The sequence below is a fragment of the Lagopus muta genome, chromosome 17 (assembly GCF_023343835.1).
Source record: "Lagopus muta isolate bLagMut1 chromosome 17, bLagMut1 primary, whole genome shotgun sequence".
Classification (NCBI taxonomy): Eukaryota; Metazoa; Chordata; class Aves; order Galliformes; family Phasianidae; genus Lagopus; species Lagopus muta.
The window spans coordinates 7,932,615-7,959,081 of record NC_064449.1 but is presented as its reverse complement, the minus strand read 5'-3'; the positions used below and the strand labels follow the sequence as shown (position 1 = coordinate 7,959,081).

Below are 26,467 nucleotides of genomic sequence, written 5' to 3'. Positions count from 1 at the left end.
CCTGGCTGCAGGCAGGGGACAGGAGGAGCTGCCTTTGGCAGTGCGTGTGGGGTTGGCTTCGCCCGGGGAAGCTCTCCTCCCTGCCTGCTGCTCTCTGTCCTGTTCTGTCCCTGCTGTCCCTCCGCAGGCCCAATCCGGCAGCACAGGGGGACAAACAAGGAGGCGGCAGCTCTGAGCCGCTTTTGATGGAGCAGAAAGCACCCTCCAGCTGGAAGTTGATTAACTTGGGTAAAATCCATGAGTTTACCACACGCTGGGAAGGAGGTGCATGGCCATGCAGAAGGATGGGCCGTGAGGCTGTGTTTTTGGGAAGCGGGGAGCTGCTGCTCCTCCAGGCTGTGAGCACAGCTGCCCTTCCTTGCCCTGCTGGTCGCAGGCTCTGCTGTCACCCTCTTTTCCCCCAAATCACCCACCTGCTGTGGCTGCAGCCCCCAGCACCCCATATACCCCCAAATCCCATGGCAGGTCCTTGCCGATGCGTCCTCGTGCTGCCAACCACCGTGCATCCCCATCCAGCAGTCAAGGAGGAGGAAGGCGTGTTAAACCATCAAAAAAACCCCAAACAACCCAAGTTTAAAGGTAACATTAACCCACTTTGTAATTTGTACAAACAAATTATTGGGCAATTTATTATTTGAACTGTACCGGGGGGAGGGGGAGGGAAGAGGGGAAGGATATCTATTTTTTGTGCGACCAAACTGTGCATAGCTGTTTTGAAGTGAGCTGTATGATAGACAGGGCTGTACATAGAAACCATGAGGTGTAAATATTTACCCAGCTTACTCTGAAGGGGAGATGTTCTGCTGCTGAAGGTGAAGGGCTTGTTCACTGTTACTTTGCTCAGCACGCCCACCAGCAAGCGGTGTGGGCAGCAGTGGCTGAACACTGCCTGACTGTTGAAATAATAAAAAAAGCAAACAAACAAACCAAAAAAAAAAAAAAAAAAAAAAAAAAAAAAGCTTATTTGCCAGCAAAATACAACTCTCCTGCTTCTTTTGCATGCATAAAGCCAGGGGAGAGCAAGTTGGTGGCACAGTGGGGGTGGCAGTGGGGGTGGGGGGGGAGCCTGCAGCGATGGGGTGCATCTGTAGGTGCCAACAGAAAAATGGGCTGAAAAAAGGGGGGAAAAAGATATTGGTGACTGTGCAGCATCCCCAGCCCCAACCAAGGCCTGGTAGCAGTCCCGTCTGCCCCCTTGGGACACATGTGCCTCTCTCTCCCTGTCAGTCAGCCTGAAGTATCTTGCTCAGCTCTAAGAAGGGGTTCTCCTCTCTCTCTACTTTCATTTTATTTTAATAAGCTACTGTCTGCAGCTCCCCAGAAACACAGAGGCTTCTTCCCCGCTCCTTGTACCCCCCAGACTGTTTCTGTTAGTTTTTTTGCAGGGGAAATGGAAAACCAGCCCAAAACAGCCCCCTGGAGCTTTGGGAGTGGGGAGGGGGCCAGGATGACTCTGGAACCACTGAAATAAATGCCACAAAATGGACACCTTGGCTTTGATGGTCTTTGAATAGCAGCCAAGGAAAATATTGTCCCAAATTAAATGAAAGAAAATAGACGTTCTGGTGATGGATAAATCCTCACAAGCCCCATAGGGAATTATTGGGGAAGCTAATTAGCTGCTACCTAATTAACAACTGCAACAGAAGCACTGGTAGCTGCTTGCTGGTCTGTATTACTTTACCCCTGATACCAACCCCATGGGTTTTGGCTGACTTCGACTGGGGTGCAGCCATCAGCAACCCTTTCTATGTCTATCGCTATGGGTTTGTTTTGTGGCATGAGTAGTTTGCGTTTATATCTCAGAAATGGCTCAAGGAGCAAAGAGCCCCTGGGCTGTACTGCAAAGGGGCCTGGAGGAGGTTTTATTTCGTAGCAAATGGGCTGTGATGGCAGGGCAGAATGGTATGTCCATGTGTGATTATATAGAATTTTTCTCATTGGAGGAATATTACTTGGTTGTGCACTTGGGGCCTTCAGCTGCCTTTTCTGGGGGCCCACAAATTGTTTTATAAAAAGTAACGATACTCCAATTTTCCTCCTGAAAGGAGCAACAAACACCCCTGCTTACAGGCATAAGGCACAGCATTTTGGGTGCTCGAAGTCTGTAGTGAAAATGCTGAGTCACCGCCTGAAGCAGTGATGGAGCACCTGGTGGGAAGGCAGGGCCAACCCAAGGGAGCTCAGGTGGAGGCAATGTGCCTGATTGTCCAGGAGGGGTGGAGCCAGGATCCAGCCCTTCCCAGACCTCATTTAAGTGTTGGCAGTGGAGGAAGAAGGATCTTGTTGGAGATCCCTGCATACTTGAGGCATTCTGAAGGTAAGTAGATTTTTTTTTCCTTTGTTTCTATTTCCGCAGCTGTTACATTTGAGCAAGTTGTCATTTGCTGCAGCCTGGGGCCTTTGCTATTCTGCTGCTATCGCTGTACTTTCTATTGAGTTACAAACCCAAAGGGACTGTTAGGCTTCTCCAGGCTGTGGAGGGTGCTCTGAGGCTGTGCATAGCCCTCGTTGCTTTATATGTGTGCCTGGGGCTGTGTGGTGTGCTGAAGGCTCCTGACCCTGTGGTGGGGAAGGGCACTTGGGCATCCAAAATCCCAGGCCATACCCTGAGCCATTTCCTCCAGCCCCATGCACGTCCTTCAGCCAACCAGGCAATGTCTGTGGTAGAGATCTGCTGGCTTCTTGGGCTTTTGGACTCCTGACACCAGTGATGGTGTTTTATTGAGGTTGGGAGAAAGGTTTGCTGCTCTGAAGACACTTGGAGTATGTCAATAAACAGCACCAATTGAAGTGGCAATGCTTAGCTTCTTGCATCAGGATTTTGGCGGTGATGAGGTCTGACAACCATTGCTTTCATTGATAACTCGCACTGATGTCGACAAAACAGAAGGTGAGAAATTTCCAAGGCCAAAAGCTTATGATTTAATGATGGAAAATGTTAGACCTGCTTAAAAAGCTCTCACATACAGAGAGGAAAATGAAATGGGATGAAAGCAGATGGCTTTGAAAACCAGCAATAAAAGTCAGAAATCCAGACTTGGATTTTGCTTTGGTGGCAGATAGGGATTGTGGAGGGGGAAGGGAAGATAGAAGGATAGTCCCTGGTGGCTTTGCCCTGGATAGGGCTGTGAGGAGGCGCAGCAGTGTTGTGACTTTCTCCTGATGATGAATCGATATTGAGTTACAATTGAGGGGTTGGTGTCCCTCCCATGCAGTGCTTCCCTTTGTTAGCAATGCTGCGATGTCCTTGGCTGTAAGTGCACAACCTGTGGAGTTGCAGGGTGCTGGATTGGGAGTGAGCTCCATCTGGAGAATGCCCTGCTTTTGTGTCAGCACCATGCTGAGCTTGGCAGGGCGCTTTCACTTAGAGGAAGTAGAAGCTATCAGTGAAGATCAATCTTTGGCCAGATATTTCTGCTGATGCTTTCCAACTTCTTGTATTTATTAGTCATTTGCCATCTCTCTGAGGACTGCACACATGCTCAGTTCAGAGCAAACCCTCCTGTGGTATTTACTAAGGAGATGCTGGGGAATAGGAAGCATTGACTGCACTCGCTGCAGCTGTGCTAATGATAACTTATTTCCAGCTGTCATGTGCTGCTCTGTGGAAGCAGTGGATAGATGCATGAGACTTGGCCCAGCTTTGTCCGACATCCAGCCAGTGTTTGCTGCTACTTTGTCCTGAGCTGCACAGAAGGCAGAGTGTCTGCCAGAGGTCAGAGCAAGGAGGCTGGCCGGTGCCTGGAGCTGGGCACCAGCTGGACCCAATCAGGTCTTTTCCCTGTGGGGTGTTAATCCTGGGCCTTGGGTGAGGGCCATCTCCAGCTTTTGTGGTTTTGGAACAGAAAAGAGCTCCATTCTGTTCGACAAACCCTCATGCCTTGTCTCCGTACCCAGATAACAAGGCACAGCCATTTCAAGTGGTGCTGGCTCCTTAGATGAGAAACACATCCAACTTCCCTGCGCTTACCCCATTTTTAACCTACCAGGATTCTCTTAGTCCCTTCAGGCTGTCAGAGCATCCTGCTGCCTGTCAGACTGGAGCTGCCTCCTGCACCCACTGGGGAAGGAGAAACCAAGCAGCAGAGGTTCCTCCTTTGTGGAGGTGAACAGTCTTTTTATTAGGTCCAGATGTTCCTTTTTGCCCCAGGCCATGCTGGGAAGTAAAGCAACGTGTTAATGTTGGCTGGGAGAGCCTTGCTGGAAACAGGCTTGAAGGAAGTGGGGTTTCTCCTGCACCCCCTCTTTCAGAGTGCCGTTGTGAGATGGAGCCAGCACAGGAGACACAGGCACCAGAAATGGGGTTGATGTGAGCAGCCCATTCCTTTCGGTGACCAAAGATCTTCCAACAGCAAGTGTGGTTTTTGCCACCCACTCCCCAGAGCCATCTGGTACCCTCTGCAAGCAGCATTGCAGTACAGCACTGGTGGAGCAGACTCAGCTGGGCTCACACAGGATGCAGTGCCAAGCCTGGGGGCTTCTGAAACACATGGCTTGTTAACAGCGTGCTCCAGCCATGGCTGGGGCTTGTGCCGAGGGCTGGTGCTGCCAGATGCTTATAAGGGCTGGGGGACTTGCAAAAGGCCAGGGCTGCAAAGTTCAATGCAAAAGCAGTTCTGTGCTAAACCAAGGGCCTTGAGCCTGGAGTGCTGCCCTGCTGCTGTAGCCTCTGGTTCCGTCTGTACTGATAAATCTATGTGGCAAAGGGTGCTCCAAGATACTGCTACCATCCCGTAATCATGGAATGATTTGTGTTGGAAGGGACCTCAAAAATCATAGTGCCCCACTGGAAGCTGGACCTGAAGCTAATCCCCACCTTGTGGCCCCACACGTTGCAGTCAGGAGCTCCATAGCACAGCGTGGCTGGGCACTGGGACGTCCCTGCGATGCCCCACAGGAGGCAGCTGAGCTGTGTTCACTGAGCAGCCATAGCCAATGGCCTGGAAGTGCAGGTGCTAAAAAAAAATCCCTGTCAGAAGTGAGTGGAAGGGGAAGAATACAAAGGCTTTTATTTCCTGAGGCATTTGTCAGTAAGACAAATGTGTTTTCTGAAATGTGCTGCCTTTTCCTAGCTGGCCTCCCACACAAGCTCCAAATAGGCTTGCACAGCATGAAGCGGGCTGGTGGCATTTGTCCTTGGTGACCCAACGCTCGTGGCCTCGGATGAAGAATTGTTTGGATCACTGTTTATTATCAGTAAGCAGAGCGTATTGGAAGGAAGTGACAGATTTCAGCACTACATCTAGAACTGGTTTATTGCTGGTGTGCACCTCTTGCCCTTATTATTTATGTTGAAAATGATAAATGAGGGATTGATGATTCTAGGTGGTTTATGAATAATCAGGTTATTTTGCTGGAGCGCCCCAGGGGAGGGTAATGTTTCTACAATCCTCCATCAAAGGGAATGCAGCTTGCACTCACATGTGTGCATGCATGCTTGTGCTGTGCTGCGTTGCACTCAGTCTCCTTCATGTTTCAAGGAGCTGCAAATAGCCACTGAGCTTAGGGTCTGATGTGAGAGAGGAGCCCCTGGGAGACTGTTTGAATGTTTTTGTATATAGAAATGTCTGATCACTGGGCTGAGAATGGGCTCGGGAAGGGAATCTGGAGGTGGTTAACTGAGAGGAGAGTATTTTTACACCAGAAATATGCTGTCCGCCTGTTTGCAGAGTAGGAAGGATGCAGTGAGCACCAAAAGCTTGGCAGGATGAGAGTGTTCATCCTTGTGGATGTGAACTCTCCATCTGTCTGAGGGTGGAACTGCGTGGATCCAGCATCATTATTAGAAGCAGAAAATAGAGTTCATGAAACTCCTTTCTTATGCCCCAAAAAGTAATTCAAGGAAACCTACTTGAGAACAAACTATTCCTGCATTGATTTCCCCCTGTGGCTGAGGGCACTGGCAAGGGAAGGAGATGTGGTGCTTGGCGGGGGCTGTGCAGAGCTGGGGTGGGTCCTTGCTCCTCTCCTGTGTAATGACTGCAGGGCAGTTAGGAACAGGAGCACAGCTGGGTGCCTGCTCTTATCAGCCGGAGCTTCCCCTGGAGTGTGGCCCTGCAGGTCTGCATCACAGGACACGAGGAGGTCACAGAGCTGTGGCTGGAGTATCTCGGGGCCAGGCTGCGACATTGCCATCTGCTGAGCATGAGGAGCTGAGATGGTCACGCACACAGTGCTGGGGAGCTGGTGGACTGGCAGTGGGGAGGAGCTTCTATTACTCCAGGATCAGGTTTTTGGCTTTCTGGCAAATTGCTCTATTGTTTGCTGACCGTACGTAGCTGTGGAATTGAATTTGATACAGGCATCTGTTTTGCTCTGCTTTGTTGAGCAAAATTGGGATTCCCAACATGGGGGTTTTGCTGTTCTTATTTAATTTGTATTTGCCCATTATCAGTAACTTTTTAGGTGAGGCTTTTGGCATTTCACATGCATCATTCGTGCTGTCTGTAAAACCATCCTAAACCTTTCCTTGTGTTCATAAAGGTGTCTAGTCCAAATTCAAAGTCCATCCATTACAACTTCAGCAGCTTGTAATCCCTCAGAGATATGTGCAATTGCACTCTGAAATATCCCAGGAGCAAAACTAATACCAAGCTTCATCTGCTTAAATTTACAGCCTCCAAATGGCACAGTAAAAGCCGCTAGCTTAGGAGTTAGCTCATCTGAGTGTGCTTGCCAAAACACATATCCTGCATCTAATGCTGCTTTTGCTTCTGAGATTTAGCTGCCACCTCAGGAATCTTCATTGGACAGCATTCGCGTTTTACGGTTTCATTTCAATAACAGGAGTGGATGCACATGTCCTCCATCCAGCACTTGGGTTTCGACCATCAGACTCACCCAGGCCATTCATCCCCTGCCTTCCCCGTGTTGTTGACATTCCTAAGGAGCTTGAGCTTGTGTCTCCCATCCTTCACTTAGGAGTAGTTGAGCCATAATTTGTATCAGAAAACTTAGGATGAGGACAAGAGCACTTCCCGTGCACCTGAAGCAAGCCTCTTGCATAACATGGCTTTCCTTCTCCTTTCCATTCCTCGGTGTTTAACAGCTGTTTTCATCCAAGCCTATTGACTTCATCCCTATAAATCCAATATGCTTTTTCCATAAGGATTAGTGTCAGATTCTCCCTGCAGACATCTTAGGTCTTGGAATACAGCTGAGAGCTCTACTAATAGCTGGCTGGTGAGCCTGAGGCATTTACAGCAATGGCTTTAAAATGAATGTACTTCATGGCTAGGCAGGGTTTTAGCCTTGATGCAACCCATCTGCCTCCATGATTTGGAAAGCCAGGAAGTAGCAGGGGTCCTGACAGCCTGCTAGGATGTGGATACCTGGACGTTAAATCAGCATTATGTTGGTTCTGCCTGCCCTTTAAGGCATGGAAAAGCAGGGGGAAGAATTATCTAGCCTGAACACCAGCGTTTCAAAGCTGGGTAGAAAAAAGATTGGGAGGCAGAAATTTAGAGTGAGGAAATGGTAAAATCACTCAAATCCAGAATGGCGAAAGTGCCTCTGCACAAAGCAGGAGTTCAGTGCCCTCTGCTTGAGTACTTAAATTTCACTGAGCCCACCTGACAACTGATTCTTACTAATCAGGGCACTGCCCTAAGAGCTGGCAGCTGGGCCAAATCCCACTGGCAATGGGGGGGGAGACACCAGAACATTCCCTGTGGATGGGAAAGGAATGTGAGGCACAGGCAATGGGTAAGTAAAGGGAAAGAAACTCAGACACAAGCCTGACAGTTTGGGCATTTTATTACGAGATATAAATTTTGTCGTCTTAAATTACTTTCTATGAGTTGAACAGGAAGGGATTATTATGGAAGGGGGAATATACAAAAATAAAAGGATATTGAAAACTACTGCATCACCACATATACAACAGTAAAGTACTTTACAAGCACTGCAAGAATCAGAATTACAAAAATAAAAATATGACACATCCTTATGCATTTCCACCAGCAATATGTTCTCTTCTCCCTTCTCTAACCTTCAGACATCTTTCAACCTCCTCTCCAGGTCACACGGGCTCACGTGGCAGGATACTTTGCTCATTTTGATGGCTATCACAGTATCTGAAAAGGGACGTGTGCCTCCCAAGGCATCAAATACAATGGTTATTGGTGAGCTGCAGGGGAGACGTTTGAAACGGAGCGATTTGTGAGAAAAGGAGTAATCCTCAGAGAGCACTTCATCTGCCAGTAGGAATATGAATCTGCCACACCAAGGTCCATCATTTCCTATGAAGAGTTCCCCTGCCTTCACGGGGGTGTAGCTCAGTCTGCGTAGTGCACAGAGGCCCCTACAAGCCCAGGGAACAGGGAGATCCACAGACTTCAGCGGAACTGAATGACTGTGGTAGAGAAGGGATTTGACTTTGTTTCAGCTCTAAAGAAGGCAAAGGTGCCTTTCTGTGCAGGGAAAAAAGGCACGTTAAAACCTCAGTGGCTAAATATCCTAGCTCACAGTGCTCGCACACTCAACCATTCACCTCTGCGTCAGACTCATGCTGCCTTCAGTCCCCAGTTTGCTCTGCAAAGTCTCTCTTCATCAACCCTTTAACCATTCCCTTTTTTTTGTATGACTCACTCAACATAAATAGTAAATAGCACTCACTTCTCTGACCAGCAGCTCACTCAAACACTGCTATCAACACTCAGACCTCATTTCATCATTCCCAAAAAGTCTGCACCTAGGGGTGCAAATCTGTCTCTATTTCACATTGAGAAAAGGAAAGAAAGAAGCAGTAAATGCTTTTGGTCAAAGTTTTCCTCTGCATTTTGTGCAAAGTATTTTGTAAATTCTGAAAAGGCATTAATAAGCTAGGGTTCCCCTCTTTGGCCCCTAATGCAATCACAGCAATGCAGGCACACCAGATGCATGTGTTCTCTGTTGCTTTTTAGGGGTAAAGCAATCACAAGAAAGAAGGGGTGAAGGCAACCCCTCCCCTTTGTGCACCCTCCCCCCCCCAGAAAAACAGCAAACAACGTACAAAAAAAAATGACAACATAAAAGCAGAAGCCTTTTGTGAAAGCTTCTGATCCTGAAATAACTACTGATGGAAAGGAATTCCTACAGGCAGTCTGACTTAACCCATCAGGTGTGCAGGACTGTGGGCAACCAGCAAATTAGGATCGTTGGGAGAAATCACGTAGTCACAGCTGCTCAAGGGAACTCCTCTTTCTGAGCAGCATTTTCTATTGTCTGGGTTTATCATCTGTATCTTTTAGAAAATTCATGAACAAAGATCAGTTGGTTGAGATAAATAGCGTTCCATTTAAAAGAACAACATCTTTCTAGTGGAACTAATCGTTCCTTTTAGATGCACAAAACATACTACAAATAAGGCACTTCTTGGCTCCTGGGAGCAATTCTTAATTGGCAACATGCACACAACATTCAAATTTTGCTCTTGGAGCAAAACAACAACAAAAAAACTCAGCACTTTTGAATTGCAAGCAAGGTGACTTTGGACTCTTCCCACTGCCTCACCCAGCCATGGGGCTGGCAGCAAGAGGGACAGAGTGTGCAGGGAGGTGGGATCCGTGGCAGGGTGAGGACTGACCTGCTGTGGTTTTGCACAGGAAGAACACAGTCTCCTTCTGATGCCAACTTTTACTGACAAGAAAAGCAGCCAATGGAGTCACCATCTAAGAAGGTATTTTTCAGAAGTTTCTACAGCTCTCAGGCGCTTACTTGGCAATATCACAGTTTTGGATGTGGCCCAGGTTGGTAGCCCACCACAGTCTGTCCGTGGTTATACAGCTCTGTGTGTTGGCAGCCTAGGAAGCCAAGCTGCCTGCTGGCTTTTTTTCCTGACGTGGCAAGATGAAAAAAGCTGCCTATGCTCAAAGGAGCAGGAGTATGTTGGGTCATTTCTAGTCTATTTGCAGAGAAAACAAAGCATAACGATTCAAAACAGTCTGGTCAGGGAGGGTGGGGACCCTGCACCTGTGAGACTTTGCCTTAGTGACCCCTGTCCCCATGTGATCCAAGACCAAGCTGTGGTTTAGGTCTATTTGCACACTTGGTTTTTGAGTTGTTTTTCAGTTGTAGCCAACGTTGAGAAAGCAGAGCAGAGACAAAGCACTCAGAAGCTTGCAGTTAGCCAAGATAAAAAAGCCCATGAGATTAACCTGGTACGCTGGTTCTGTCATACGCACGATGGAGAGAACTTGCTGAAAAGTTGAAGCCAGGTCTGTCATGCAAAATAAATACGTGGCAGGATTCCTGGAAAAACAGGGAGTCTGCGATGGACTCATCTGCTTGGGAAGGCCCACATGGCTGCACAGCTCTCTATCCATGAACCAAGAAGCTGGGCCTTGGAAATCCAGTGAGACGTCGCTCTCTACCAAGGCCCAACTCCCAGATGACAGAGTTCCCCACTGCCATAGCTTACGTCTCTCAGTACTAGTGATGTCATCAGGATTTAAGTTTGTGTATAAAAATCTTTTATTCCCCTCTGGTAGACAAATTCAGCTTCATTTTAAACAAGAAAACTCTGTTTCATAAAGGTCACAGTTCTGGTCACACCTACCAATTGCCTTTTGAAACTGATGGAAAAAGTATCTTTGCAGGTTACTATTTAATTCTTCTTGAAGTTTGCCAGACTGCGTGGTGGTGGTGGTTTTTTTTTTTATAAATCACTGTGGGTTTGTGCGTCAACAGTTCTGGGCAATCAGCTATGTCTTGTTGACATTGTTAATAGGTTTTCTGACTTGGCTGCTTGGCTGTGTTCTGCAATAACTTGATCAGACTTGCATCAAGTCAGAAACAACATGGAAAGTTTAGAAGAACGAAAGCTGGAAATTGATTTCCAGAACTATATGGTTATTTTCTAAGCCTGGTCTCTTCTGAGCAGCATACAAAAATTCTTGGTAAGATTTCTGGAGACAATTCTGTATCATTTTCAAAGGTTATTAGTAGGCTCTTGCTGTTTTTCAGTAAGCTACCAAAATAAAAAAAACACTGGGAGATGTGATTCATCAGCGGGAATGGTTCACCTTAGAATGGTTGAAGTGACTACTGTTTCCTCTATGCTTCTTGGTCCTGTTGCAGAGGCAGCTCAGCTAGCCGTAAAGTACCTGTGAACTGTTGTAACCTGGCTGATTAAGAAAATCCTGCATGGATTTTGGCTCTTCAGTACTTCAGGCCATACTTAAGACAGTCTGGATGCTCCTCCACAATCAGCCAAGCTGTCTACAACAGGTATGGAAACTCCTGAGAGGATGAGCAACCTCGCTCTGCAGTTAACCCTGTACCAGCTTCTTTAAAGCCAGGTAACATCTTGCTGTGCTACATTCCTGTCTGCAGTACCCTGAAACTCAAAAGGGTTGTTAAGCACGTAAAGATCCCTGCAAACCGGATATCAGATGCAACAAACAGCAGGGCACACTTCAGCTACCAGTTATTTCATAAAAAGGGCGCTGGGCTCCTAAACTCTTTGGACACTTTTAGAAAATAGCCCCACAGCTTTTCCCTCTCCTCAGTCTCCTCTGCACCCTCTTGCTTAGGCTGGGCTCTCAGAAGAGCTGGCTGTGGGTCAGGGCAGGCCTTTCTCCAACCACCTGCTTCTGGCATCCCCTGTCATAGTACATAAGCATCTAGCTGCTGGCAAGAGCACTGTGCACCTGCTTTCCTCCTTTTTCTCAGCGACAGTCCTCCCTCCCTCAAGCAAGTTAGGCCTGATGGTACTGCAGTGGTATAATATTGCAGCTATCTCCCAGGTGAGTTGTTGGAGGCAGGTCGTGAAGTATTGACACGATTAACATCATCTGCATTTGAACTCCAGGAAACTTGGCTTGGTGTGTGCTGGGCAGGCTGGTCTTCACCACTTTGCAGGTGGTCTTCTCTTTGCAGAGACCAAAATATTTCTGAAGGCTACAGTTAGTCTCACCTATGTGCTAGACAAGATGTACAGAGCTCACAAAACAGCACTCTGCTATGGGTAATGGGGCTCTCCATCATCTTGATTTCATCTAAAACATAAGTCAAAAGTAGATGTGCTTGGAAAAAGAAATGGAATAAAATAAAATCCAGATCACAAACGTCAGGAACGTCAAAAAATTTAAGCCAGCCTTTCGCTGATCAAAACCATCCCATGCCCTGCAAGCCTCCTCCCAGCCAGTTCAGCCTCACCCAAGACGACATTTCCTCCAGCCATTAATATTCAGTCGTCATCAATGAGGGCCCGGCCAGAGGCCCAGTAAAGGCCACAGCCTCCTTGAGGTCACAAGGTTGCCCGCGGCGGGGCGGATCAGAGGGTCTCACTGCAGATGACGCATGGGCTGGTTTCCTCACAGAGTTCCAGCTGCACGCTGGAAGAAAACCAGCGCTTGGCACAGCCCAAGCTGTAGTTGAGGGTGGTCCGGTAAATGTTCTTGGCACGCTTAGGAAAAATGATGGTCGTGCTCTGAAACCTCAGTGGCTTCTGGCGGGGCTCAAAGATCAGCTGGGACTTGTAGTTCCGCCAGGTGCAATTGGGTGCAGCAATGACTGTCTCACTGTAGGTGGTGACGGTGGGGATGGGACCGTAGATGATGTCATCCCTGTAATGCTTCTCAGAGTCGTACTTCACCTCAGAATTACACCTAGAGAGGACAACGAGGTATCAGAAACAGCCCAGGCAGCAAAGGAAAGAAGATAAACAGAACTCTTCTCAACTCTTTGGAGCTGGGAACATCTGTGCTCTCTTAGTGCACAGACATTAGAACAGATGTAAACCCTACAACCCAAAGCAGAGGGCCAAGAGGGCTCCTTCCTGCTGGGTGCATCTTGGCGGAATCCCACCTTGTGAAGCCACCTCAGCATTTCTGCAGTCAATTTAGCCAGCCTGTTTGTGCCAGGACAGAAAGGACCTTGCTGCACTGCCTCCAAGCAACCTGCTTCTTCCTCTGTCTTCCTCTTTGTAATTTATACTGAGCCATCAGAGCACAAAGGTAGCTAAAATCAGCTTTATGCTGGGAGATGAGTGAAGCTGCTCATTGGGGCCTACAGAAAAATACAAGCAAGGGCCAAGCTGGTAAAGCAAAGGGATGCTATGGACTATGGCTGGGCACAAAGGAAGTGGTCATGTTAAGAGCTCTTAAATGAAGAACCCACGAAACACAGGATGTCACTGTGCTGCATCTCCAGAAGGGATGGATGGAAACTGGGCCATGCAGAGTGCTTTCCCTAGAATCTATGGCCACTATGAGCTGTAGGAGTTTCAGTTGTTTTCCCCACTCCCCAAATGCTCCTCTGGCATTCAGCAGCCAAGGAATGTGCAGCTCCGCGTAAAAAAGGAAAAAAAAAAAGATTAAAAGCTGGGTGAGCTGGGTGTGTGCTTGTCATTACCTCTACCCGGAGGGGGGTTGACTGATTGTGCACTGTATGTAATCCGAGCTGCTGTAATGTATTTTGCACAGCTAGGGTGTAAGCAAGTCATTCAGCGCACATAAAACAAGACTCCGATGTAATCACATAAAAACATGCCCGCCAGCAGTTCCTCAGCAAGCAGAGATTTACTGGGGTACATTTCCAGAGAGACGTTTGCATTGGTTGGGGGGGGGGGTGGGAATTGGGTTTAATCCTCCCACCATCCCTGCCCTAAGCTGTGTGTAACTGTGCTCCATGCTGTTTGCAGAGCACATTCCACACCGGCAAAAGAAGAGCAGAACAATGTTTATCTACAGGCCATTGCCTCCAGTTCCACAGGAGGCAAGAATACCTCAATCACTGGCTGGAAGGATCACCTTGTCATGAGGAGGAGATGGTTCTGTATCTGTGAACTCATCTGGTGTTGGACTCTCTGCTGCAAGGGCTATCAAAAACAGGTACCAATTATAATGGTGTAGCTGAGGATACAAGTCAGCAGGGCACAGCGTAGATCAGCAGACCTAAAGAAGGTCATAAATTTCTCTCATTGCCTTGGAAATTAGCTGGCCTTGGAAGGAAAGTCTTCTCTTACAACCTCCCCCTCCACCTCTGCTGCTGTCAGTGTCTTTTTAATTCAATCATTACCCTCCTACCTGTCTCTCCTTTCCTATCCAAATAACCATGACTCCCATTTGTAATCACATTTAAATTTTTGGAGAAGAAAAAGCACCAAGAAAAGGACAGACATCCCCACTCCCCAACCCGATACCATCTGTACCTAATTTCCTGCACGGGCTCAGGGTTGACCTCAATGCTTTCTCCAAAAAACACGGGGTACATTCGAGGTCTTATCTCCGACATGGACGGGTTCAGGAGCAGGTAAGGCATCTGCAGGGAGGAACAGTGCTGTGAGTGATGGGACACAAGAGATGAGGCTGGCACAGTTCACAACATGCCGTGGCTGGGAGCTGAACAGACATCAACAGCATTCACAGAGACAGCAATTCTTACAGCCTTGCTGAACTTGATCTTTTCAGAGTTCCATAGGAGATAATGCAGGTGACAGCTCTTTAGCAATGAGAACAGGTGTCTGCAACAGCATCAGAACCAATTTCACTGCACACAAGCTAAGCTCACCCTGCTGGTGCTCAGCATCGAGTTTCCCCCTCATCCCTTTCTCTGGGTTTGTAGGAAGGCACTCCACTCCACACAGAAGCTCAAAGGGGAGGGCCACTCTCAAGTTGGAAAAAAAACCAACCTGAAGATGGTTGGCAAAGGTGAGCCCTGCATTGACAAGTCTCGTGCAGGCCTTGCATTTAAGTTACCTTGATTCTGACATGCCACCTGTGCTGCCTCTATTTACAGCTTCCTTCCAACTCTCAGGACTGATGTGATGCAGCAGGCTGCCCTCCAGGTCCCTCCGCTCCCCAGGTCCCCACCTCGCTCCTCCCAGCTCACCACCCCAGGTATGGGACTGCCCAGATCTCTGGCGCTCTATGCTGTGGTATCTGGTCTTTGAATGTTAACCCCTCCTTACCTTCTTCCTTTCTTGTTTCTTGTAAGAATTGCAATTTTTTAGCACTTTTCTTTAACAAGTGGTCAGCTCTAACTGACCAACAAAACCAATGAAACAGCTTCTCTAGCTGCAAGCTCTTACAAAGACTCAAAGCATGAAGGAGGGCTCTGATGTAACACAGAGATATGGCCCAGATCTGCCAATTTAAAGGATGTGGTGTTGAGTAGTGTGTATATATTCTTTTACATACACATGAATACGTATGTGCTGCAAATAATGTAACCCTTAGAACAACCCCTTGGTAGGTTAGCAGCTGCTGAAGTCTCATGCCAAGAGCAGCTGGCTTGCTCTAGGGGGGTGTTCTAGTTAACCACACACAAGTGAGCGTGGGGTGAGATAGTGAGGCATCCTGTGGTGTCTGTGATGCAGGAAACAAGCTTCAAGCCAGGACTTTGTAATAAATAGAGCTTCTTCAAATCATGGATTGTTAAGACTAATTTCAAAAATGAATAATCCTATTTCTCAATAGTGGAGCACCCACTCAGATATCAGTTCTGACATCAGAGATACAGAGATCTATAGAGATCCTGTGTCTACACCCAGCCCAGAAGCTAATTAAGCCTAATCCTGTGAAAATGTCATTGTGGGTTTTGGTCCCTGCCACTTCTCTGACAACAGCACTTCATGACACACAGGGACGCAGGGTCTCTTTAAAGGCCATGGCTGTCAGCCACTGGCCAGGGCTGAAAGGTTTCTAGTGACTTAAAAGCTCACAGTTTTTCCACTTTTCACCATGTACAAGCCACGTGTGCTGGAATCAGGCATTTTTCATCAGTCTCTTGGTCAGTCAGATGATCTCGAGACTCATGGTACCACTGAAGGTAGCTGAGGATACAGAGAAACTGGCTTCTCTTCCCATGTCACTTCCCTCTGCCCTCACCAGCACCTTCTGGATGGCAGGTACAGGAGCAACACTGAAGCTGTGGCCCAGTCCCTGCTTCCAGTGCTGGGCAAGGTACTCCAACTTGTGCCCTGTCCTGTACCCCATGCAGATCCCCACAGTGTTCCCAGCTCATCCCTCAGCTGGTGTCAACTGGCAAAACTCCCCTGAGCCTGTTCAATAGCATCAGATCACACTGTCTGAGGTCTGGTTTTCTCTGGTGGCTTGGGTTTTCTGCCTGAGGCTAAAGCAGAAAATGTCATTGCTTCATCTGAATTTTCTCCAAGCTCTTCAATTCTGCATCCCAAAGCCACAAAGCTATTTACTCTTTCCATACTGAAACATCCCTGCACTCTACTAGGGTGTTAAACTGCAACATTAAATGGCTCACCCTGCGTTAATACTGTTTCTATTCCACTGTCAAAAAAGGACAATGACTGAATGGGTGTGGGGAAAAAAAGAAAAGGAGCTTTTTTTGCTAGATTAGCACAAGAGAAATCGCGGTATTAAAGAGTTCTGCCAAGTGCTGCGCTAAAGAAATAACTTGAAAGAAACAATTCCAGTGTTCCCAGGGAAACAAACCTTCACACCTCTTGCTAACACTGCTGACACCAAGCATGCTCTGAGTGTCCCTGGAGACAAGGGTGCAGGAGGCAATGTCCTTCCTGTGCTTTAGTGGGAATATTCCCAGGGCCTGTGGCCCCCAGTTTTGCTGCTCAGTCACAGGGCACAGAGGCCAACGCTGTCCATTGAAATCCCAAGTCCCGCAGCAGGGAACAGAAAACAAGAATATGCTGCAGAAACAAGACCCATCTGCATGGAGGAGATGGGTCATGCATGACTGAAACCAGAGTCCAAAAGTTGCCACTGAGTTTGGCGACAGTTGGATTAACTTCCCTCCAAGTCAGCTCTGAATGGAGTGGCAATGAGACTATTTGCACTGTAGGTTAGCTCACCTAGACCTAGGCAGGGAAGGCTTAAAAAGGGAATAATTGCACTTTATCCAACTAGCATTAACTTCAGATCTGCAGATGAGGCTTGATTAGTTCAGAAATCCGGGACAACTGCAGACCGGAGATTTCTACCACCCACCAGAGCCCATAGCAAATTCTCACTTATCTGCCACAAGCAGTGCCACGAGATGCTGCAGGTGGGAAACCTTGAAAGTCACCCAGAATTCTGCACATGGAAGACTTAAATAATTTAAAAAGCATGCTCTAAAAATAGAGATCATCTGTAAGAGCCTGCAGTCTGCTCACCAAGCAACTGCACTGCTTGCACAGAATTTAAGGGTCACTAAACAGTGAGCACAGATTTTATAGAGCAGCAAGTGAAAGGAGCTTCAGGTGACTTCTTGTTCAGCCTCTGGTGATGTTCTGAAATACCTGCTCCTGAATCTCACGTGGAGTTTGGAAGCAAGTAACAGGGCACCCAAGCTTTCCAAAAGATTTGTGTTTGGGGCTGAAATGTTACATGCTTGACATGTGCCAAAAGCTGGCTTTTTGGCAACAGTTTGACACTCTCTCCTTCCAATCTATTTTAAGGTAGAAACAAAGCAAAAACTTCCTGCTTGTCCAAAAAAAAACCCCCACTCAGTTATTCCTCCTTCTGCACAGGAGTTATTGAAAGAACAGAAACACTGGACTTCTGACCTCCCTAGCAAAAATGATGACCTATGGTTCATTTCTATCAATCACTCAGCAATCTCAGGACGCTTCAGAAATAAGGTGAGTTTCCTTCCAGCCCCACACTGCAGATGGGCTGAATTGAGCAGAGTTGGTTGATGATGGAGAGGAAAACCCCATGTCTTTAGAGTAGGCTGCCCAAAGTGATCCACAAGTCAAGGTCTATCTATCCAAAGAAACCCTAGTGTTACTTAGCTGGAACTACAGATAGGACCTAATTAATCCATCTTAAACAGCAAAGAGTTAAAGTAGTATTAAAATGCTGAAGTGATTTCTCGTTTGGCTGCATTTTTCCCTCTGCCTTTACCTCTGATGCCTTTCAGGCATGTAAAGGCCTGGGCAGCTATGTTCTTTATTCAAGCAGTACATAAATAAATACACCCCCAAAAATAATTTACTGAAGGGAATTCAATCTGCTACTGATCAAGTGTGCTTCTTTTATGCTAACATAAGTATTGTGGGGGACTTCTTGCTTTAGAACTGATGCATGTCCTTCAGTTCCGTGTCAGTGCTTCATACCTGCCAGAAGTGACATATCAGTGCCTGGATCCTGGGGGCATTTAGACCTCAGAGTCCCTAAAGAGCAAAAAGAATACAGTGGGCAGAATAATCTTATTTTACACCTAATAATTAATTTGAGTTAGTGGGTTCTGTTTAAGGTGCTTTTCACTTGGGTGTCTTAAAGGAATAGAAGCAGAGTTACGGTAAATAAAGCGCCATGAAATTGGCCCTGACCGTTCCTGTAGCTTCCAGACTTTAGGCAGCAAAGCAACAAGGAAGGAAGGAAATTAATGTGACTTGAAAAATATAAACTCTCCAAAAAACTGTTCCTCAGAAAGCAAGACAGATCAGAACAGACTGACTTCTTTAGCTATGGTCATTATGTGGAAGGCACTAGGATTTGGCATTAGCTCCCTAGGGACTGTAAGGGGAAACAGTTTTCCAAGCACCAAGGCTATAAACAGGATACAGCTTTCCAAATTCCCAGCTCCTAACTTAGCTAGGGCATAAGCAAATCTCTCACCACGTTTTCCCACTATGGCAACATGTCAGGTCCATGAAAATGTCACTTTACTCAGCTGTTATTTACAGCTGTAATGAAAGATCTAGCTGAATTATTTGACACACATCTACATTCTCCGCTCTAACTGATAAGCAGTATTTGTTTAACAGACCATTTATTTTCCCAGTATCTGCATGTATTGCATATTACAAGTAATTTATACTAGAGCCGGATGAGATTTTATTTGGAAGTGATAACAGTAAATGCAAACCTCAGGTCTAAAGCACGGCTTTATTACTTAAAAGAATTAATCCTTCCTGCCTGTTTCCTCTTCTATTTCAAGTGGGAAATTTACTACTTTGCTTATTGCCAAGTGTTACATACAAATGCAACTGAAATTAAACAGCTACAAGACACCACCCTAGATACAGCCATGTTTTTTTAGGATAGATGAGGAGACTCCTATGACATTTCCCTGCTTGCTTTAATCACAAACTGCCTGAATCAAGACCACATGCCTGCCCATCCCCGTGACTGTCATAGAAGTGAGCACACTAACTTGTGTGTGCTACACAACCTTTTCTCTGCTGATTCCACTGACAAAAGACTGATGCCTGCTGAAATATTTGCCGAGTCCCATCTCATTTCCACAGCATTCAGAGTCACTTTGCGGCAGAAGGCACTGTGCCAACAGTGCATTTTCAGTGCAGTTACACATATTTGCACACCAGTCCCTGGAGAAAGCCTTCTGCTTGGTGCTAGCAATGCATGCTGCACCCTGCTGACACTCCTTCCTCCATCTGGGACTGAGCCCTTAACCATTGCACAGCAGCAGTTCTGTTGGGACAGACTGGAGCCAGGATCAGGTGGGTCTTAGAGGAACCAGACCTTGACCTGCCTAGAAGGAATGTCTGTCACAGCTTGCAGATTAGGTGAGGCCCACTGCCATTCCTCTCTTCCCTCTCCTTCGCTGCTGGTGTTGACCCAAGAAAGAGGGGAAGTGGGAGCACATTCAGAACCAGATGGGCCAAGGTGCAGAGAAAAGCCAGCTGTGGTTACATTCTTCCAGGCTGCAGATGTGGTGACCAGCAGGCAAGAACTGAAACCACTGCCAACATCTGCAAGGGGAATTTCTGCAGGATCCCACCCTGTGGGTGTAGTTCAGAAGTGGGCCAGGATGCCAGGCAGCAAACGCCAAGCTCTGAGGCAAGCCATGTTGCTGTATTAGATGGATGCCTTGCTCTCCATACAAGCCTGGAGCTTTCTTTGGTTGCTGGAAGCCATGTAGACTTAGAAAGACGTCGCCTGCTTTGCTTGCAGGCTGCGAGCTGGCTCAGGTTGGGGTGTTTCTCACATGTGCTTTCACTGGAGTTGTCGGCAGGTCTGCAAGTCACGTATTGCATGGAAACATCTTGATGGCTACATTCCCCACCCAGTTCCCAGAAGACAGCCCCCTTTCCTGAAGCTTTCAGTGTAGAACAAAATGCAGGCTCTTTGGCCCCAAGAGTTCTTCAATATGCGGCAGTTCAGGAAGAAGGCATGCAAGCTAACCTGGACTCCATTGATGGAATTGTACCCATCAAGTCTACACTAAAGGGCAAAGAACACTCCTGCACAGTGCTAAAGATGAAGCTAGAATCTCCTCCCATAGGACTGACCCCAATTCTGCATTGCTGTCAACAGTGTAAATCGGAATTCCCATCTGACAGCCCATCCACTGGGATCAGTGCTCAGCGAGGCAAGTTGAATTCATAAATGTTCAGTTTTTCAAATAAAACTGAACTTGTTGCAGAGGCAACAGCAGTGGGAGAAGACAAGAAGTTTGCTGCCTCAAGAAGTCGTGATGGATGGTTCTGCAGAAGAACGTGGTCCTGATCTCCCCTCAGACCCTGGAGGAGCGATACTAGTGGATGCTAAGCACTATTTCAGTGCAGCGTTTGCAAGAGCTCACATTCACTCCTTCTGGCCTAAAACTATACACATGGGCAACAACAACAGGGAAAACTCTAAGCAGATCTGGCTACCTTGATGTGATTTCATTCCCTGCCCTTCCAGCAATTGCTTCTTTGTGTGCATTATTAGAGATTTATTTCATTGTATGTATGTTCCTTTTGGCCCAGCATTACAAGCAAAGCCTAGGGAATTCAGTCTTAAGAAGAAATTTAATCATGTTTCAGATTTAAAGGGCAGAACTAGGTAAAAGTCACCTTCTATTTTCTTTAGGATATTTGCATTTCAGCAGAAAGCAATTAACAAATTCCCTATGTGAGTTTTATTTGAATAAGTAAAAGCTAATTTCTCCTGCACTGCAAGTAAAATGCAAGGAGAAGAAAAAGAAAAAAAAAGGTCCCTAAATGGTGTTGAACTTGTGGTATTTATGACTCTGGCCCCAATTGCCTTTCATATTTTCTTGGATCCTAAAGCTGTAGCCAAATTGGCTGGTTAAATGGGAATAAATGGTGCATTGTCTTTGAAACAAAGTCACACTTATTAAAGAGAAAGGAGTTTACTTTTTCAGAGTCACAGTTAATGACACAAAGCAGGGAGAGCATGGATTTTACACACAAGGAAGCCTTCGATACGAGCATGCAGCCTCCTTTAGTCTGCAAGAGAAGAGCTCTCAGAAAAATCCTTCAACATATTTGTGAAGTTAGAGCAAAACAGCCGACTGCAAAAGAACGCAACTGGGTTCAGCCTGGTGGTTTTGATAGGTCTGCAGCAAGGAGCAGTATGAAATCCTTCCCACAGATCTGGAATGTTGTTTTCTTCACCTGACAGCAATTTATTGTAACTGTACATACTAAAACGTTGGCCATTAGTAACTGAGCTTATATGTGGTTTTATAGTATTATACCACAAAGAATGCAGACTGCATTCCTGGTTCTGTCGCATCTGTAAGCAAAATGAAGACTAATATAATAAGTGACTGAAAAAACCCATGCGTCGGTGTGCAAATAGCTGCAATTATTGATTTGCCAATTCTGCATGCTCTGATGAACAGCAGAGTAGCGGAGTTAAACACATTCATGGATTGTGTAATTGCTTATAGATCTGGAAGTCCTTGTTAAATGGTAAGGTTAAAGCTAATTAGACACTGAAATGCTCCCCGTATTTCTCCCATTTTCTTAACAGCTGCAAGTAGAATGTTGGAAATTAGATGTGAAACTCTGTGCAGTCAAGTGAAAATTCCTGCCAGTTCCATATACCAAACAAGCAGAGTTAGAGAGTACAGTCCTGCACCACTCCAATTAAAGCAGTCTGATTAGTTTTTGTATCAGTATCTTTTAGTCTTCTGTACCTACTAAATGTACAGAAATATCTGCAGTACATGGCACCCATCTGCCAACAGCAGGAGCACGGGGCTGCCCATACTGCTGAAGTAGGGTATAAAAATCAGAAAAAAAAAAATCTAAGCGGTTCCTCAGAGATGTTTGAAATGTTCATTTGTGTTCAAAGAAAGAAAAATAATTTGTAAATGCAATTTTGCTTTATTTAGATCGTTGGAATAACTTTTTCCCCCCTGCAGGAGCACTAAAACTCTCAGTCCTATCAGACCAAGAGCCAGAACAGTTTTTTCTTACCCTCTTTCATCTCCAATACCTAAGGGCTTTCTTGAGAGCAGTGGTGGCTGGCTGTCACGATGGCTGCAATGGAGGCCATCACACCCCATTGCTGACCTCTGCAGACACCTCCACTCCAGCTGCTTTCTGACCCAGCAAGCGTTCATTCATTTTCCTCCCACATTTTATTTTACAGACATGTAGCAACAGCCTGACCCCACCAAACCAGAACAACGTGGGTAACTGAGCACAGGTCCATCAGACGGCACGCCTGCAGGTAGGGCTGTGTAGTGGTGAGAGGTTGTTAGTGGGCTTCGGATTTGATTTCCCTATTTAACATCTCACACCCTCCCCACCGTACTGTGCTGAGATGTTGCTCTTGGGGATGGATCTGGCATTACCTGACAGCAGAAGGCAGCTGCGATTAATATGCAAAAATAGCCTTAGAACTTGAGAAAGAAAATGAGGGCAGGGTAAGTCATTGCAGAGCGTCTCTGCTGGGAGGAAGCGTGAACAGCCACCATCGCACAGGTAGATGAACTTTCTCCACGGCAATCTCAGTGCTGCTGACAGCTTTTATTCTGTATGGAAGCCAATTAGCTGTGTGCAATACACTTCCAAACGTCTTTGATACGTCAAAGAAACCCGAAAGGCCCCTGGGGTGAAGTTCCACCGTCCTTTAAATCCCTCTCCCCCCTCTCCCACCATCGCTTCTGCTCTTACCCCTCTGCCGTCCTTGGCCTCTCGCCGCTGCCCCGGGGCCGGGGGTTCCGCGCCGCCCCCGGGCGAGAGGGAGTAGAAAGGGGGGCTGGGGCTGGGGGGCAGCCCCGAGTCCGGGCTGTCCAGCAAGCCTTCCCGGCTCTTCTCCTTCAGGCTCTCGTCCATCCCTTGCAGCTGGAGGTGCCCTACCATGTCTGGGGGGCAGCGAGGCGGCCGCAGCGGGAGAAAACCCTCCGGCCGCGGAGGGACGGGACGGGAAGGGCGCCCGGGGGGGCTCCGAATCCCGACGGCCGCCACCGGCCTGCCGCAGCCCGCGCCGAGCCGAGCGAGGCGGGGAGAGCCGGCATCGGCCGCGCTGGGCTGCCCGCCCCTCACCCGGCCCCGCGTCCGTCAGAAGGGACGGGAAGCGGAGAAAAGCCGGCGGCCCCGCCGGCAGAGAGCGCTGGGCGGGGAGCGGGAGCGCGAGCCCCGAGCCGCTCCACGCGCCGCTCCACGCGCTGCTGCCGGCCGCCCGCCGCCTCCCGGCGGCACATTTATCCGGAGAGGGTGGGAGGGAGCCGGGGAGCGCCCTCCCCTTTCCTCGGCCCCCGGCTCTGCCCGGCTGTACGTTTTCAGGCTCTTCCGAAGCTGAGAGCGTCTCTGCCGGCGCCCTGCCGTCCTCGCCCGCCGGGCTTCGTCCCCCGGGGAGACGCGAGGGTTCCCAGGCGCCCGCCTGCCGTCGCGGAGCTGTGATTCGACCTCACCCTGAGTTATCCCCTCACGCCTGGGTTTTCCTTCACTTCTGTCAGACGGTTACCTCCCTCCTGTCAGGTTTTTACCTCACTAATTTCACCCCCACCCATCAGCCACCCCGGCAGCTTTTTCCCTCAGCGTGAAGGCCCGTGGGCACGAGGGAGGAGCTCTTCCCAACAGCCGCCGTTCCTCTTCATTCCTCTTCATTTCGGGGCGGCTTTGGCCAAGCACTGAGTGGCTGTGTCAGGGCATACACAGCTGCCGTAGCCCCCTCTCTGGTGGCCATGCCCTCATGGCAGCCCTTTAGGTATTGCACAGCCTAAAACGTGAGCATCTCTTTCTTTGACCGTCTCCACAGCTGCAGGTTCACAACCACAGAGGCAGTAGCCTCGCCATCCCGGCCACCACGTGCTTGGGCCACTGCAAGTGTGTCAGAAGAGCGTCCCAAAGCCCAGCACACCATTACCTAGGAGGAGCAAGGTGCCAGCACTGAGGTGGATGGGGTGGCCATGTAAACTCTCACAGTTTGGAGAAGTAGCAGTGGTTAAGCAGCTCGAGTTCACAGAAGCCAAGATGGATGTCTGTTGCACAATAACTGGCTGATGTTAACGGTACCTTGTCCACAGTCCTGGTTACGGTTTTCTCATCATGTTTTCTCTCTATGTAGAGTCCAGACTGTGAGAAATTTCAGGCAGGCCCACTCATAGTTCTCAGCCTGGTGGAGCATTATTTGCAGCGTGTAGGTTTTCCTGGGAAGCTGCTGACATCTAACAAGCCCAGCACTGAGCAGAACAGGATCATGGCTGTTTGTGCTGCTCTAGTAACAGAGTCCACAAGCACAACATTTGTTATGGCAGCTGACAAGAGTGTGGGGTGTCTGGTATGGCATCTAGTGATGATGACTTTTGTGACCAAGCCCTGAAGATGGCACAGAGTCCTCAGAGGCAGTTTTGATGCTAAAAGAGTCCTCACTCCATCTCCAACAACAAGCCACACTTAGGGTGGTAGGTGACCTTGCCAGCTGATAAAGCTGGGTTTGTTAAGGCGTGTTCTGCTCAACTCAAAAGGAAAGGCCATGGATGCCCAAATCCACCCTTGACTGAGATGAGGGGCCCTCCCCACAGAGACTGAAGTGATTTGTATGTACTGAGCTGTGCAGAGGAATGTCACTGATTTATAAATGTCAAACAGGCTCTGAGCAGCCCACACACGAACCTCAGTGAATTCTTACCTCTGACCCACTCGCTGGCTCCAGCAGCCACACAGGCTGATTTAAAGCCCCTTACTGTAAGAGCTTTAATATCTCACACAGGCTATGGCTGATCTGAAAATGTCAAAGGGGACCAAAGGTCAAAATTTCCATCAATTAGGCCCTGGCTTGCTACCTATCATGTAATTGGATTCTCTAGCCCGTTAATGCTGGCTACGCTACAGACATTCAGCACAGCAGTTCCCCTGCAGCCCTGTTCCCCTGCCCCTCTCCTGAACTGCAGTGACTGTACGTGTAAGGAGAAGGAGTATCTTCAAAGCTGCTTTCCCCCAGGAGAAAGAAGGAAAAGGACTCAGCAACGGGCAGGAGTGAGTACCCTATTCTTTACTTCTGTACAGATATATTGTAGTTTGGATAGCAATGGGAGGAGAGACTTCTTTTTCTACTTGTTTTGAGAACCTATAATGCAGTATTTCCTGGATCTAAGTAACATATATTTTTTAAATTAAATTTGAGCATAAAGCATATTTTCAGCACAGTAGTGGATGTTCATAGTTTAGTTTTCCAAGTCCCATGTTGTTGAAGTGCTAGGCAATGTTGTGCAGCCCCAAGCATACACAGAGGTACAGACTTCGCTTATAACTGGCTAAACTGCTGCTGGCTTCTGCAGGGCATGTGTAGGCATGTATTATGGTGGTATTATTATTATTAATCTGTTTAAAGTTAGTACTGCGCAGCTCAACCAAGATGGGGTGCTCTCATGTAAATCACAGGGTGGCAGATAGTAAAAAGTGCCTCTTGTCCTGACAGGTATGATGGAAATGGGTTGTTTGTTGCTCAAAAGTCCTTCTGAAGCAACAGGGTCTGGTTCCTGGCAAGTGAAAATCCAGCCGAGTAGAAATTCATTGCGGGTGAAGTTTGCAGACACAGATATATATATCATAGAGTTGTTAGAGTTGGAAGGGACCCCCAAAGGTCGTCTAGTCCAACTCCTGTGCAGTGAACAGGGACATCTACAGCTTAATCAAGTGCTCAGAGCCCTGTCCAGCCTGACCCTCAGTGTCTCCAAGGCCAGGACTTATGCCACCTCTCTGGGTACCCTGTGCCAATGCTTCACCACCCTTATTGTAAAAAACTTCTTCCTTCTATCCAGTCTAAATCTTCCCTCTTTAGTTTGAAACCATTCCCTCTGTCTTATGACACAGACCCTGCTAAAGAGTCCATCCCCTTCTTTTTTCCAGTCCCCCTTTACATACTGAAAGCTTGCTCTCAGGTCTCCCTGGAGCCCTCCTTCTCCAGGCTGCACAGCCCCAGCTCTCTCAGCCTGTCCTTGTAGAGGAAGTGTTCTGTCCCTTGGAACTTTCTGGTGGGCCTCCTCTGGATACACTCCAACAGGCTCCTGTCTCTCCTGTAATGAGGACTCCCCCTCTGGATGCAGTACTCCAGCTGACAGGATCACCTCCCTGACCTGCTGGCCATGCTGCTTTGGATGCAGCTCAGGATACAATTGGTCTCTTAGGCTGCAAGGGCACATTTCTGGCTCATGTCCTGCTTGCCATCCGCCAGTACCCTCAAGTCTTTCTCAGCAAGGCTGTGCTCTATCCTTTTCTTCCAACAGTTTGTATTGATAGTGAAGGTTGCCATGAACCACGTGCATACCTTGCACTTGACATTGTTGAACCTCGTGAGCTTCGCCTGGGTCCACCTCTTGAGCCTGTACAGGTCTTTCTGAATGGCATCCT

The 26,467-nt window shown here is 47.8% G+C and overlaps 1 protein-coding gene and 1 long non-coding RNA gene across 5 annotated transcripts in view; one reads left to right on the top strand and one right to left on the bottom strand.

The window, feature by feature from the left end:
* Positions 1–10,627: 10,627 nt before the first annotated feature.
* Positions 10,628–23,285, bottom strand: RFLNA (refilin A). 2 transcript variants are annotated; one of them, XM_048964386.1, is made up of 3 exons: positions 22,787–23,285; positions 14,138–14,247; positions 10,628–12,593 (listed from the first exon to the last, which is right to left on the bottom strand). In XM_048964386.1, exons 1-3 carry the CDS (start codon positions 22,973–22,975, stop codon positions 12,260–12,262), a joined length of 633 nt encoding a protein of 210 aa, XP_048820343.1. In that variant the 5' UTR covers positions 22,976–23,285; the 3' UTR covers positions 10,628–12,259. The 2 variants fall into 2 exon arrangements, with proteins under 2 accessions (XP_048820343.1, XP_048820344.1); XM_048964387.1 differs by lacking the exon at positions 22,787–23,285 and adding an exon at positions 18,020–18,039.
* A 1,545-nt stretch (positions 23,286–24,830) lies between these two features.
* The window catches only part of LOC125701846 (uncharacterized), a 54,385-nt gene continuing 52,748 nt past the window's right edge, over positions 24,831–26,467 (top strand). For all 3 annotated transcript variants that reach the window (XR_007380373.1, XR_007380374.1, XR_007380372.1), the window contains exon 1: positions 24,831–25,093. This is a non-coding gene — a long non-coding RNA (uncharacterized LOC125701846). The remainder of the gene's footprint in view (positions 25,094–26,467) is intronic.

Bases quoted from the DNA above. Each gene is read 5' to 3' on its own strand.
- RFLNA (XM_048964386.1), bottom strand. From the start codon at position 22,975: ATGGTAGGGCACCTCCAGCTGCAAGGGATGGACGAGAGCCTGAAGGAG. The intron at 14,248-22,786 runs GTAAGAGCAGAA...TCCTCCCTGCAG, and splicing joins AGGCCAAGGACGGCAGAGGG to ATGCCTTACCTGCTCCTGAA. The intron at 12,594-14,137 runs GTACAGATGGTA...TGTCCTCTCTAG, and splicing joins GAGCCCGTGCAGGAAATTAG to GTGTAATTCTGAGGTGAAGT.